Raw genomic sequence first — 15,687 nt, 5'->3', positions numbered from 1 at the left:
CGGGTCACCTTTACAACGAGGTCGTGGAATGATCAACAGAGCTAAACGTAGCGGGTAGCGCCCAAATTTCTTTTTGCCAAAATCCCCTGCAATATTGTTCTGCAGGTATTCACCCTTGTTTTGAGTTGCTTGGTGGATTGAATGATTGCACTCTTTGGGATGGGGGTTGGCGGCCAAATACATATCATTTTGGGTGGTCCTTGACATGAAAAAGCTTGAGAACCACTGATTATAGCGACATGCGTTTTTTCAAAAAACTGTTAGGATTTAGAAGGCATTTGTAGAATCCTCAGAAGCAAAGATTTGAGTTTAAAACATAAATCATAGCACGGTATATCTTCTATTTTTGAATGGCAAAAAGTACAAAATGTATGGTTAAAGTCGTTAAAATGATTGTGACGCTATATTAACTAACTATATTAAACCCAAGCTGATCCCACAAGTGTTCAATTGGGTTGAGGTTTGGACTCACGGCAGGCCATTCCATCCTCTCCACTCCCAAATTCCTGGGACGGCCACTTTGCGGTCCGTCTTTGACTTCAGCAGTCTCACGGAACTTGGTCCTAAGTTTGGAAATGGTACCAGGGCTGACCCCCAAGTAATGCTGCCACTCTGTATGCTGGAACACCAGCTTCCAGTTGCCCTATTGCACCATGGGCCTTATCAAACGTGGCATCTTTCCACCGGTGTTGCTGCTTGGAGCATAAACACAAACTCAACAAAGTTGCTGGACCCTTGCTCAGGTGCCAGTGTTGATTTTGTCGACTAGAACTATGACGAAAAATGATCGTCGACTACCTTTTTTCACTGACGAAAACTAAACGAAAACTCAATAAAAACTAAGCTATGATGACTAAAACTAAGACTAAATACATTGACAAACAAATCAAAACTAGACTAAAATGTTAGTGAGGGACTAGTGGAGAAGAGATCCAGTAGAACTAAAAGACAAGTCATTTTATGTTTGGTTGCGCTAGGGTGTCACGCTCTGAAAATAGCAGATCTACAAGCTCACAACGTGTCACTCTGCGACGTGTTGTGAGCTTGTAGATTGGCTATTTTCAGCATGCAGCCAAGTGTAAAAGAAGCCATTACGACGCCATCAAGGCACCGCCAACATACATTAACATTTCAGTCAACTAAATCAACTGTAGATTTAGATTTCTAAAATCTTATATTTAGTCGACTAAAACTAGACTAAAACTAAAACATTTCAGATGTCTAAAATATGACAAACTAAACTGGAATTTTATTCAAAATGACTAAATACAAATTTCAACACTGCTCAGGTGCCAGGCACACACCTGTGACTGGCACACACCTGCCAGCACTTAAAGCTCAAAACAAGAGTGAATGCCAACGGAACAATATTGCATTGGATTTTGGCAAATAATTTTTGGGCGCTACCCACACATTTTTGGCGCGGTGCCCCCGGGACCATTTTGTCAACGGGGGGGGTCAATGTTGTAGCGCTCCGCCGTTTTTCTTTACGCCGTTTGGTGCCCCCCCCAGGTTGGTGCCCTGTGCTTCAGCACCTCAAACCCGTTGGATAAGCCACCACTGCACACTCTGTCTGTCTGTCTGTCTGTCTGTCTGTCTGTCTGTCTGTCTGTCTGTCTGTCTGTCTGTCTGTCTGTCTGTCTGTCTGTCTGTCTGTCTGTCTGTCTGTCTGTCTGTCTGTCTGTCTGTCTGTCTGTCTGTCTGTCTGTCTGTCTGTCTGTCTGTCTGTCTGTCTGTCTGTCTGTCTGTCTGTCTGTCTGTCTGTCTGTCTGTCTGTCTGTCTGTCTGTCTGTCTGTCTGTCTGTCTGTCTGTCTGTCTGTCTGTCTGTCTGTCTGTCTGTCTGTCTGTCTGTCTGTCTGTCTGTCTGTCTGTCTGTCTGTCTGTCTGTCTGTCTGTCTGTCTGTCTGTCTGTCTGTCTGTCTGTCTGTCTGTCTGTCTGTCTGTCTGTCTGTCTGTCTGTCTGTCTGTCTGTCTGTCTGTCTGTCTGTCTGTCTGTCTGTCTGTCTGTCTGTCTGTCTGTCTGTCTGTCTGTCTGTCTGTCTGTCTGTCTGTCTGTCTGTCTGTCTGTCTGTCTGTCTGTCTGTCTGTCTGTCTCTCTCTCTCTCTCTCTCTGTCTGTCTGTCTGTCTGTCTGTCTGTCTGTCTGTCTGTCTGTCTGTCTGTCTGTCTGTCTGTCTGTCTGTCTGTCTGTCTGTCTGTCTGTCTGTCTCTCTCTCTCTGTCTGTCTGTCTGTCTGTCTGTCTGTCTGTCTGTCTGTCTGTTGGTGCGTTCACACGGGCAGATTAAAAGATACAAAGCTACAAAAATTCACTGCATCTTTGTCGCTGTGTTGCTTTGCATCTTTTTGCTCAACACGTCGGTGACGTCATCATGCGCGCATACGCGGTGACGTCTGTTGGAGGCGGAGGCGGAGCGACGGAAGAGTTGGCGCGACTTCCACAACAACAACAACAACAACGTGTGCTGTTGGCGCGACTTCTGCAAGAATGGAGAATGAAAACCAACTGAGAGCTCTTGTGGAGCTAGGCATTATTTATATGCATTGGAAGAAGTTCACCAAGAGCAGAAAAAGACGTCGCGAGTTCTGGGTCCATCCAATACTGTACAGACGCCAACAACAAGGCGAATTCCACCATCTCGTGCAGGAAATGCGAGTGTACGAACCCAGGTTCAAACGCTATTTTAGGCTAAATGTTAGCCAGTTTGATCACGTACTGTCCATGGTAGGGCCCCGAATTGCCAAGGAAGACACTACTATGCGCGAGGCCATATCTCCAGGCCAACGACTTGCCATTTGCCTTCGGTGAGTTTATTGTTCATTATTAATTAATACTACTACTTATTATCTACTTGTCCTTGAACCAAAACCACTGTTGCAGGCAGCGACGGGTAGCTTCTTGTGTTTGTTTATGCAGCTACTAGTAGTCAGTGGTGTAAACTTAGTACATTTACTCAAGTACTGTACTCAAGTACAATTTTGAGGTATTTCTTTTACTTACCAGGGGTCTTCAACAGGGGGTCCGAGACCCCTAGGGGGTCCCCAGAGTTACTACAGGGGGGCCGGCATTTTTTTTTATTTTATAGGATCATGTTTTGTACACTAACCACTTGAACCCTAGCATCCCTATTCTGAGTGGAACAATAGCCAAAAATAGCAGATCTACAAGCTCACAACGCCTGTGAACTTGTAGATCGGCTATTTTTGGCAACGAGGTTTGCTGTAGAGGGGGGGGAAAGAGCAGACAAAGTATTGATGGTTCAAGTGGTTAAATATCTGAAAAGACATTAATCAAATATACACTGATGACAGTGCTGTCAAAGTCTATGAAACTATGAAATCTATGAACATTTTTAACCTGCAACACAATTTTATACAATATGATGTAGGGGTCCTTGGCCTGAAAATGTTGAAGACCCCTGTGAGAGTATTTCCAATTGTTTATACTTTTACTTCTACTACACTACATTATTTTAGCCCTATTTTATACCTGCACTATTTGAAAATTGTCGATCTACAAGCTCATTGTGAGCTTGTAGATCGGCTATTTTCAAACATTTTAGTACTTTTACTTTAGATACATTAAGTACATTTTTATACCAATACTTGTTTTGTACTTTTACTCAAGTACATCTTGAATTCTGGACTTTCACTTTTATTTTTTTTATCACTGGAAATAATGTAAAGTATACACGATTTAAAATGCATGTTACCATTATCAGACCAAAATGTACCCTTCAACTTCTTGTTTATGCCCAAAATAAAGGATATCCACAGTTTGTAGCAATATTAGGCCATACTGGCAATTTTTTTGTATGTATTTGACCCTCATTTATAAAATAAATGCAAATATAACATAAATTAAAAAATGGTGCCCATAATTCTCAGATGCCCACTATTCTAGTTACCCAAGTAGTTGTAGTTGATTTTGCTCTCTAGACTGGGTCTTCAACAGGGGGTCCTCAAAGTTGGATGTGAAACGTACAATTTCCCATTAGAATGGTATGTTCTCAATTTAATTTCATTGTGTTTTTCTCAAATCTTATTCATATTATAGATTCCTTGCTACGGGTGATTCATATCGGCAGATTGCAGACAACTACAGAGTTGGAATCTCCACTGTGTCTGGTATTATCACTGAGGTGGCAAGGGAAATATGGAACGCCCTGGTGGATGAGTACATGCCTGTACCATCTCAGGAAGACTGGAGGACCATCGCTGCAGGTTTCAGGGACCGGTGGAACTTCCCCAACTGTGTTGGAGCCATTGACGGGAAGCACGTGGTTATTGAGGCCCCCCTCAACTCTGGATCCATGTACTTCAATTACAAGGGAACGTACTCAATTGTTCTCTTAGCAGTTGTGGATGCCAGGTGTGTAATGTAGTTAATGATGTGCACTGTATATGTTGGAGTTCAGTATAAACACCTCAGAATAATACATAACCACTGTCTAATAACTGTCAATTCACCTCTATGCCAGTCGCTGCTTTAGGGTAATTGATGTTGGAGCTTACGGGGGAAGCCCGGATGGGGGAACCTTGGCCAACTCTGCCTTCGGCACCGCCCTCAGTGGAGGGACCCTCAACCTCCCAGAGGACACTCCATTGCCAGGAGGGGAACACAGAGGACCGCAGCCTCCTGTGTTCATTGGAGATGAGGCCTTTCCCCTGCGCACAAACCTGATGCGGCCCTATTCTGGCAAAAACCTCCCCAAAGAGGAGAGGATTCACAACTACCGTTTGTCACGTGCCAGGTTTGTTGTGATAATTCAGCACATACCTCTATGCATGCCATTTAATTATTTATGATTTATCATCTATTTTCAGCCCTCAATATACTAGCTATCTTCAATATAAATATCCTCCAAACATGTATTTTCACCTACAACACAAAATATCAGAGCATCCACTCCCAGACCATTTCAAATAGTACTTCCAGCCAAATTCCAGTTTTCATTCATGTCCCACTATGTAAGACCACCTGGGCGCAGTTCTCTATCAAATTAGTAGAGGCCGTAGGAGGGGTCCACGTGCATCTTCCTAGTTTTTTTTTTTCTTGCCTGGATTTGTGGCATCTATATTAGTCTTTTGATGATCCCAAGAAAGAAAATGGTACAAAATGTGTTTTTGTCTTTTCGGCTCAGTATGTACTTTTATATCATTGCTCTCGGGCAGAAACAAGCTATCTCCATTTTTCTATTTTTTTCCCCCAGGAAAGAAGTAGTATATTACGCATATGATATATTCTGCTGTGCAAATCAAATAAATGAAAATCTACTATCCAGTATGGAACACAGTATGAGTGGCTAGGGTTTCCAAGTTTAAACTACCTTTGTAATTTGCTTTAAGTTCTGTTCATCAGAATAGATAATGTCTGTTTTTAAAGTAGTTTTAAAATAACCACGCTTTACTCTGCATCTAATCTCATCTTGTTTTCTTTTCCCATACATCAGGATGGTGGTGGAAAACTCTTTTGGCATCCTCGCTTCCCAGTGGCGCATGTATAAGCGTGTTGGTGGTATCAGCCCAGAGAACACAGAGGCATGTGTGAAGGCCACGTGCATTCTGCACAACTATCTGCAGAGGACTTCAAGGGATCCACCTGGTCCACATCACCCCGACAGAGAGGATCCTCCAGCAGGGCTCTTTGACGTCCAGAGGATGGGGAGCAATAACGCCTCTCGGAGGGCGATGGCTGTGAGGGACACCTTTGCTGCATACTTTTCTGCAGAGGGAGCAGTGCCCTGGCAAGATGGGGCAATAAACTGAGAACATTTACTGTATATCGTCGGTGTCCAGGACAAACCAGCTAACTCCATTCTCATCATTTTTTTTTTTTCATAAATCAATGCTATTGAACACCCTTTACGTCTCTGACAAAAACTCCCAACTCCATTGGATCCTCAAACTGTCTGTCAAAAACAAACAACTCCCCCCCTCTCCTCCAGTGCTGCTTTTTAACAGCATGAGGAGAGCGCACTGCGCAGTGAGCGAGGAGGAGGAACACGTAAACAAGCTCCCCGTAGTCTGTTAAAACTATAGTGTACCTGTTTATCAAACTTAGCACTGCCGCTAATGTTACTCTCTCTCTCTCTGCTGGCTGCCTGGCTGGCTGTCTCCTCTCTCTGTCCCATGCTCTGTCCACTCCTCTGTCTGGATCCCATAAGCCGGAGGGACGGTCGTGCTGTGATTGGCTAGTTGGTTGTCAGAGGAGACGACATTTTTTCTTTCTTTCTTGTTATTTTTTATTATGGCACCGAGACAATATTTACATTAAGAGTATTGATTCCAAAGTTAACTCAAGTTTAACCAAATTGCTATAGGCTATTGTACACACACACACACACACACACACACACACACACACACACACACACACACACACACACACACACACACACACACACACACACACACACACACACACACAACCATACAAAAACAATTCATAATACCACCACCACCACCAGTGCCACCACCACTGACCTTATCTCATGTAATCTTTTAATCTGATTAATTATTATGAATGTATTAGTTTGGGGGGTGAAGTGAGGTGAAGAGCCTGCATGTGAGTAGGCTACTTTCTGTGGCATAGGAGCGTAGGCCTACTTACTGTACACCATAACTTTATCATTTGTCATGAGAGTAGAAAGGGTCGCTCCACAAGGCGAGGGCTGCATAAGTCATGGGTTGCAGCCGTCAGGACCAGAGGAAGCTGCCGGAAAAACTGTGTTTCTATGACATACACTGATTTACACTTTTGCATTTTGTAAATGTGTAATTTGGTGGGAGGGGGGGCCGTTTCTGCAACAAACAGTGCAAAAATACAAAAAGAGTATCCGCACACCATTATAAATGATTTCATTAAAGAATGTATGTTTCCTACGAAGTATACATGGATGAGAGAACATGTGACAATGGGTGTAGATAGATTTGAGGATGGGCAGTACCCACAATCAGAGGTTAGCTAACACCTGCATGCAATCTGTGATTGGAGGCAAGTGCAAATAGTATCACATCAGTCAATATAGGGATACCATGGTAATTACAGCATAAGGCTGGGGGATATTGAACATTTGGTGCTAAAGCTGTTGAAGTATTCAGATGTGTAGGTAGGCCAGAATATTATACATTTAGAAAAAACATTCTCGCTATCTCTGAATAGAGCGTCATCGACAGATACAAATGTCTCTGTTCTCTTGTACAAAAACTAAGGACAAATAGAAATAAAAACTGTCAATACAGAACACTCCGCAGCCAGAATTAACCCCATTAAAAGCAGAGTTAAAATCAATTAAAAAATTAAGAGACAAAGTCACAGGAATGGCTTAATGCCATTTTCCTTATTTAGGCTGTTATAGGAGCCAATGTATTGAGGGTATGGATGTGGTTTGCTTCACGTTGTAAAAGCAGATGTTCATGGTTGCCCTCACTAGGAGGCTTGTCTACTTTTTCTATGCCCACATAATGTAGACAGCTGATGTGGTGCCCTGCTTTTTTTTAAATGGTCTGCCACATGGGATGCACTCATCACCACACCTAATATTGCTGCGATGTTCACTGATGCGCATCAGAAGTGGTCAATTAGTTTTACCCACGCAACGGAGACCACATGGTCATTTTATTAGGTACACAACAAAGGAAGTACTTTATGTAATCACACCACATATCTTGAGTTGTTTCCCACTGTGTGGATGTACATACATACGTCTTGCACTTCTGCAATAAACAGTGACATTCACTCCTGCTTCTTATGCATGGTCTTTATTATTACTTAAAGCACTACATGTAGCCTGCTGGAAGTTGTTCAAAGGTCTACTAATGCTGCGTTTCTATGGTAACAGGCTAGGTGGGCACCCAAAAAATCTGGGCACTAGGGCTAACTGGGCACCTTGAACGAGTGGGCACTAGGGACATGTGGGCCCCCGGGAGACTGGCCACTAGGTGCACTGAATGGTGCACTGCCTGTGAGATTGAATACTTTATTAACAATGATGATAGATGCTAAATGTGTGTCTCATATGTAAAGACAATGTTTCAGTGGTTGTTCCATTCATGCTCATTCTTTCAATGTATTTGCATATACAAATGATGCGATCAAACCTACCTGCTAATGGCCACCTATTACCTGGCATTGAATAGCTGTATCACCTGTGAATGAGCACATTATCATCACTAAAGGCCTGCTTTCCATCGTTTTGTGTGGAAGGAACAAGTCAACAAGCCTTAGCAATAATCGTGGCTCATTTGCAATTGCTTGGTCTATTGTTCACCCTACATAATGGCTATTGCTTAGGAAATCCACTCCATGCAATTTGTGGGGGGGGGGAATTGCAAATCTACAAGGTCACAATAATCTACAAGCTCACAACACCTGCATAAAGACAGCATTTCCACTGTTTTGTCTACTTCTATCAGACTGCCAATTATCAAGATGTCTAATGTAAATAAATAATGAGTTTTTCTTTACCAATTTTCAGTACTTTTACTTCTACTCCACTACATCTCAGATGCAAATATTGTACTTTTACTCCACTGCAATCATTTGAAATGTTTAGTAACCACATCAGCCCATTTACAAGCTCACAATGCATCGCCATGCGACACATTGAGCTTGTAGATCTGCTATTTTCCAAAAGATTTTGGTGAAATGGGATATTCTGCATAAAAGTACTTTCTACTTTTGGTACTTCAAGTACATTTTTATACCAATACTTTTGTACGTAAGTAAGTAAATGTTTAAGTAAAACATTTTAGTATTTACCACTGCTGCTCCTCCTCTCCCTTTCACCTGTGATGTGAGAATAAATTAAACTTGTATTCCGATTCATGATCAACGTTGTTTTGCTGCCAACAGTGATGAAACTCCCAGCACCTCCCCAACCTCTTCCTCCATTCTTCCTCCATTAGGATTTAATATTTTTGGGTTAAAACAAAAAGTAATGTTAAAAGGTTAAAGCTCTATATTGTGATAGTAATCATTGCTATAGTGTGTTTGTTCAGTAACAGGGATCTCCCCGTCTCTCCAGCTCATTAAACAGAAAATACATTTTCATGTGGATCAATTTCACCCAATCAGGAGAGAGTACCCATTTATCAGCTTCTATTTTATAGTGTTCCTATTTCACATGTATGAATTCTCTCACCTGAATCACAACCTGAAAAAAGGTGCTGGAAAGACAGGGAGACCACTAGTACAGAACACTGATACATTTCAAATAGAAATATTGTACTTTTGACTCAAGAATATTTCTATGAAGGTAATCTTAGGACCCAAATTTACAGAAAATATGAATGAACCACTTTAGAATATAGTAAAAATAACTGATCTACAAGCTCACAACAAATTGACGCGTTGTGAGCTTATAGATCAGCTATTTTCACTTTCACTCCATTTTGTGTGTGTATAGTGTGTGTGTATAGTGTGTGTGTGTGTGTGTGTGTGTGTGTGTGTGTGTGTGTGTGTATATATATATATATATATATACACACACACAGGAAATGTTCTACATTTAAGAACAGCAATGCATTGATAAAGAGAAATGTTCCTGGCAATATTTGTACTTGGATATTCAATCGACTATAATCTTGTCCACCCTTTGCACTGAAAAATGTATACATATTCCTGGATCAATCATTGTTATTACATCTTCAAGGTAATGAGAACTGTCTTTTATAACTGGATTTATTTATCCCCATGGAGAAATGCTACAACAGTAGTACAAAACAGGATAGTTACAAAAAGAAAATATTTATTCCTTTGACCTTGTGAGGGAGACGGGACACAATACAAACACTACACCTGCTCTGAAGGGCAGCCGTGCAGTGGTACCGCTACAGACAGAGGCATTGACACACAGAGACAGCCACAGAAAACAAATATGACTGCTGACAATGCTTTTCAGACTGATTCTGAAACAAATTCACCTCAGTTATTCATTTTTAAACATATTTCTATTGTACTTGTAACAAACAAAATTCACCTGTATTCTGCGAATGTGAAGACGTGCACTCAGGCTCTTCTGCACAGCGTTTCTCAACATATTTAAGGCAAATTGAACAGAATTGACTGGAAATTATTTGTAAAATCTAATGGTGCGTTCACACGGGCAGATCTCTGTGAGTGGCAGTCATGACTGCATGTGCATCTGGAAAGCGCCCGGAAAGCACAAAGTATAGTAGAGATACAAATGCGATCAAACTGACTTCAACTGTCAGTCAATTAAACTGCCTTGCCTCATATCGAGTCCTGTAGCACTCTTCAGCATAGTCTGTTTTTTGGTGATCGTTAACACCCGGCCAACCCTGTACCCGTACCAAACAACGTACCAATATATTGAAGGAGCAGTTGGCCCAAAAAATAACTTATTTTCTATCAATTACACACCCCAATGAAGCCTTGAAATCAGGGAGATCTTTTTGTTTTTGTCGCATTCCCAAGCCAATAATCTGAGTCTCCTACTGACCGATGACCTGGCCATCAAATTATTGGATCAGGAATGCGACAAAAACTAAAATCTCCATTCATTCAAGGCTTCATGGGGTGTGTAATTGATAGAAAATATGTAATAAGGGGTCGCTCAGGATGAAACTCGGCCACGTAGAAGTCCTGGAGCACTTCAACCCTGTACCCGTACCAAGACAAAATAATAAATAAAATAAATAAAATAAATAAAATAAATAAAATAAATAAAATAAATAAAATAAATAAAATAAATAAAATAAATAAAATAAATAAAATAAATAAAATAAATAAAATAAATAAAATAAATAAAATAAATAAAATAAATAAAATAAATAAAATAAATAAAATAAATAAAATAAATAAAATAAATAAAATAAATAAAATAAATAAAATAAATAAAATAAATAAAATAAATAAAATAAATAAAATAAATAAAATAAATAAGCATCCATTCTCACTGAAGGTTGAACACATATATTGAAGGAGCAGTTAGCCCAAAAAATAACTTATTTTCTATCAATTACACACCCCATGAAGCCTTGAAATCAGGGAGATCTTTTTGTTTTTGTCGCATTCCCAAGCCAATAATCTGAGTCTCCTACTGACCGATGACCTGGCCATCAAATTATTGGATCAGGAATGCGATAAAAATTAAAATCTCCATTCATTCAAGGCTTCATGGGGTGTGTAATTGATAGAAAATATGTAATTTAATAAGTAATAAGGGGTCGTTCAGGATCAAACTCAGCAACATAGAAGTCCTGGAGCACTTTCATCTTCAGCTCTGCTTTTCTGGCGCCAGGCAGCCTCTTTAGTGCTGGTAGTAAGCTCTTGAGGAAAAGCTCGTCCTCATCATCTGGGGACTTTGTGGGATGAGAGGTTTGAGAACCAACCTTATCCACAGCTTCCAGGAGATGTTTCTCAAATTGTGTTTCGAATGGTGTCGCGGAGTGACGCTTCCGCGGATTATTCTTCTGCTGGCTGAGTATTCGCTGAGTATTCTGCTGAGTGGATCCCCCAAGTGATGAGGGGCCCGGATTCTGCTGCTGCGTGGAGCGCCCAAGAGGCACAGGACACGGAGTCTGCTGCCGGGTGGTGCATTCAGGTTCTATAGGACCAGAATGACATTACATTACATTGCAGTCATTTAGCGGACACTTTTATCCAAAGCGACTTACAAATAAGTCCATTCAACATAGGTAGGCAAGGAAACTACTACTTACCAGAATTCTGCTGCTGAGTGCTGGCATCAGGTTCTATAGGACCAGAATTACATTACATTACATTGCAGTCATTTAGCAGATGCTTTTATCCAAAGTGACTTACAATAAGTCCATTCAACATATAGTCCATGAGCCAGAGCCCCAAAATTGAGCAATGATTATCGAAAGAGTGGGCAAAACCAAACCTATATTAAATTGTTCATAGGGTCAATACGAGTAAATAAATATATGATAACCTTCCCACAGGAGCAGCTTTTTCATGGTTATCACACATTTTGTTATTTTCCCCATACGTACATGACAGGTGAAAAAATTAAAAAATTAAAAAAAGAGTTATCATAATGAAACTTCCTGAGTTGATTACTTACATGAAGACAATGATTTATCGTATTACACGTTTTCTGAAATTGTATTTTTAAATATGCAAATTAGGCATTAGGAAAATATGCCCAAATTTTCCAGAATCAACATTGGAACATTGGACAAAGCCAGAGTCAACATACTTATTTCATTTTGTTAAGATGTTGGAGTCAAAGGTTTTTAACGAGGGAATATTCAATATCTGGCTAAATTTTGGGGCTCTGGCTCATGGACTAAATGCCTAATTTGCATATTTAAATATACAATTTCAGATAACTTGTAATACGATAAATCATTGTCTTCATGTAAGTAATCAACTCAGGAAGTTTAATTATGATAACTCTTTTTTAAATTTTGTATGGGGAAAATAACAAAATGTGTGATAACCATGAAAAAGCTGCTCCTGTGGAGAGGTTATTATATATTTATTTACTCGTATTGACCCTATGAACAATTTAATATATGTATGGTTTTGCCCACTCTTTCGATAATGAAATCTTGTCTGGCTCATGGACTAATAGGTAGGAAAGGAAACTACTAATCACCAGAATTCTGCTCCTGAGTGATGACATCTGGCTGCACAGTCTTCCGCCTAGCCTTCCCCTTCTGCGGAACAGTCTTCCTCTGAACCTGTTCAGAGGAAGAGGAAGCCTTCCTCTGAGTCTGAAGAGGGCCCTCCACGAGCTCCACAGTCATCTGCTGAGCAGTGTTGTCCAGCTGCAAAGGGCCGTCGCAGGGTACCAGTGTCAGCATCTCATTAAGCTGAGATTGAGACAAGCCACTCACTGTGGCTTCCAGCTGAACAAACAAATAAATTGTCAACTCAAATATGTCATAAAAACTATATATATTTTATACATATATTATATATATATATAAATATTTTAAATGTTTTATACATATTTTATATACACACACACACACACACACACACACACACACACACACACACACACACACACACACACACACACACACACACACACACATGATATATGTACATACACACAGAACACACATGACAACAGTATTTTCCATTTACTAGATAAGATAGATTAATCATCTTTGTCTGCCTGTTCTGACAAATTTAACTTTCTCTCTGTTATCAGCTACACAACATCATGTGTATCAACTTGGGGCTGCTGACTGATCTAAATGGGGTCATCCCTATGTTCCCTGGGTTCAATGTTCCCCCACTAAGGTTAGGGTTAGGTTTAGGTTCAGGGTTAGGTAGGCGGGGAACATAGAACCAGGGGAACATAGACACGCTCCCATGTAAATTACCTCTTGATCTGGAACCCCACATTCTTGTTCCTCAATGTCTGGAGCTCCTGTCCACTCACTGCCTACATTTGAGGACGTTTTCCTGCTCTCTACAACTGGGTCCATGAAACTCATTACTGTGGAGTACTTCCATTTCACTGGACTTCCTCCAGCAGACCCACTTTTCTTCCTATCTTTTTCATTTTTTTTAGCTCTTCTGTGCTGATCACAGAGGATTTTCCATTTCCTCCGACAATCCTCCTCTAAAGAGAATTAATAATAGAAAACATGCAATAATAGAAAACATGCATTGTACACTACACGTGTGTGTGTTTGTTTACTTTAGTGCACTCAAGAGAGGATCTCCTCACGTCTGCAACAGTGGTGCAAAATGTACTATTTTTTTGTACTTAAGTAAAAGTATCAATACTGCAATGTAGAAATACTCTGTTACAAGTAAAAGTCCAGAATTCAAAATGTACTTGAGTAAAAGTACCAAAAGTATAAGTAGGCCTACTCATTATGCAGAAGGTCCCGTTTCACAAGTTTTCAAATGTATACAAATATTTTGAAAATAGCTGATCTACAAGCTCACAATGCGTTGCATGGCGACGCATTGTGAGCTTGTAGATCTGCTATTTTCAAATGGCCGAAATGTATATAGGGCTGATGTGGTTACAGTATGTTTTGTAATAATAATCTAAATCTACAAAGTAACTAGTAACTAGTTGTCAAATAATTGTAGTGGAGTAAAAGTACATTCGTCTCCGATGAAGTGGAGTAGCAGTAAAAACACTGAAATTGGAAGTAAAAGTACCGAAAAAAAGTACGGTACTTAAAATGAGTAAATGTACTTAGTTACTTTACACCACTGCCCAGTAAAGTACAAGCAGAGGTTAGGAGACCCTCGCTTGTTTTTAACTTAACCATAACTACAATAAACAATGATTATTTTACTCAATACCTGTCTTTCAACGTGCAAATGCTGTCAATTTTGTCACCAATAAGTTGTGTGTTAAAAAGTCGAGTGAGTTTGCTAGAAGCTAACGCTAGCATAGCATAGCTACCCAAAATAAACAGACAGAGCTGCCATTGTGAGTTTAAAATGTCCATACCTGGTACTCCCGTAATTTCCTGGACTTTTCTCCACGCTGCATCCTTCTTGTCTATCTTTCTGTACATATAAAGAGTTTTATTCCATATTACTGGATGTTGGCTGATGGCGAAGATCAGTTCGTCCTCCTGTCCCATTGTGTTTGTAATTCTGGCTTGAAAAAAGCGGGGGGGTGAAAAAAATAAAAACCGAATGTATTTGATTGGTTCTCGCTTCACTGCGTCATCGGAGCTCCAGCTGTAGTTTTGCTGCTTTGTATCTGGAAGTTGAACCCAGCTCAACTTGAGTTTGTTGCTTTGTATCTTTGTCGCTAGAGCTACAGCTACAAACGTCGGATGTATCTTTGTCTCTCCATGTCGCTGGTTTCCATTGAAAATGAATGGTAGAGTGTATCTTTTAATCTGCCCGTGTGAACGCACCATGTCTGTCTGTCTGTCTGTCTGTCTGTCTGTCTGTCTCTCTGTCTCTCTGTCTCTCTGTCTCTCTGTCTCTCTCTCTCTCTCTCTCTCTCTCTCTCTCTCTCTCTCTCTCTCTCTCTCTCTCTCTCTCTCTCTCTCTCTCTCTCTCTCTCTCTCTCTCTCTCTCTCTCTCTCTCTCTCTCTCTCTCTCTCTCTCTCTCTCTCTCTCTCTCTCTCTCTCTCTCTCTCTCTCTCTCTCTCTCTCTCTCTCTCTCTCTCTCTCTCAGTCACCTCCTCCTGTCTCCTCAGCAATTTTTTGCTCTCTTCTCACTCCCTCGCCCCCTGTTCACACGTCTCTCTCTCTCGCCCCCTGTTCACACGTCTCTCTCGCCCCATCGCTGAAATCGCCCCCACGACCTTTGACACGATCCCGTTTCTGGTTTGACTCGTATTTTTGACCAGAAGGTCAATCAAAACCTTACGTTTTTCAAATGGATTTTGCACTTTTTTAAAAACATTTTTAAAAATATCGCTCGAAACGTCAGTAATCGTTGAGTCATGGACTCTCCAAAAAAATCCAGGATGGGTGTCGGGACCCAGATAAATGTGGCATGGGGTCAGGTCGTAATCTCTCCTGTCTCATATCTCATGTGAGGAGTGTATACGCCATGCCTCCAGCTGTCTGCGGTTCAAGCTGTAAATCTCCTCTCAGGATATCACACAGCAGCTGACAATAACACGCGGCAACAGAAGTCACTCACTTAACGTCTTCTAGCACTCAGTGGCTGACCGCTTAACGCCTTCTAGCACTCAGTGTCCTGACCGCAGAGCAGAGTCCCCCCCAACGCGCCTCGTACCGCTGCCAG

General features: G+C 40.9%; 3 protein-coding genes across 3 annotated transcripts in view; 1 reads left to right on the top strand and 2 right to left on the bottom strand.

The window, feature by feature from the left end:
• LOC308090147 (dual specificity protein kinase CLK4-like) overlaps window positions 1-15,687 on the bottom strand; it is a 33,325-nt gene that overhangs the window by 14,475 nt on the left and 3,163 nt on the right. The gene's annotated exons all lie outside the window — the stretch shown is intronic.
• Window positions 2,487-5,831, top strand: LOC308090115 (uncharacterized protein; the record flags this gene model as incomplete). The annotated part of the gene is made up of 4 exons (XM_080435141.1): window positions 2,487-2,803; window positions 4,056-4,370; window positions 4,480-4,752; window positions 5,452-5,831. 4 exons carry the CDS (start codon window positions 2,487-2,489, stop codon window positions 5,765-5,767), a joined length of 1,221 nt encoding a protein of 406 aa, XP_080291267.1. The 3' UTR covers window positions 5,768-5,831.
• Window positions 10,835-14,564, bottom strand: LOC308090525 (uncharacterized protein). Its single transcript, XM_080435737.1, has 4 exons — window positions 14,425-14,564; window positions 12,592-12,844; window positions 11,687-11,719; window positions 10,835-11,571 (listed from the first exon to the last, which is right to left on the bottom strand). Exons 1-4 carry the CDS (start codon window positions 14,464-14,466, stop codon window positions 11,174-11,176), a joined length of 726 nt encoding a protein of 241 aa, XP_080291863.1. The 5' UTR covers window positions 14,467-14,564; the 3' UTR covers window positions 10,835-11,173.

The sequence above is a fragment of the Gymnoscopelus braueri genome, assembly GCF_963280865.1.
Source record: "Gymnoscopelus braueri genome assembly, chromosome: 8".
Taxonomy (NCBI): Eukaryota; Metazoa; Chordata; class Actinopteri; order Myctophiformes; family Myctophidae; genus Gymnoscopelus; species Gymnoscopelus braueri.
Note: the sequence above shows the minus strand (reverse complement) of the source record. Positions and strands in the feature narration are given on the sequence as shown.

What these genes read in the sequence shown, in the direction of transcription:
- LOC308090525 (XM_080435737.1), bottom strand. Translation starts at nt 14,466, where the DNA reads ATGCAGCGTGGAGAAAAGTCCAGGAAATTACGGGAGTACCAG. An exon ending in GGAAATTACGGGAGTACCAG is followed by an intron (nt 12,845 to 14,424) that starts GTATGGACATTT and finishes TTGTTTGTTCAG; the next exon opens with CTGGAAGCCACAGTGAGTGG. An exon ending in CACTCAGGAGCAGAATTCTG is followed by an intron (nt 11,720 to 12,591) that starts GTGATTAGTAGT and finishes CTGGTCCTATAG; the next exon opens with AACCTGATGCCAGCACTCAG.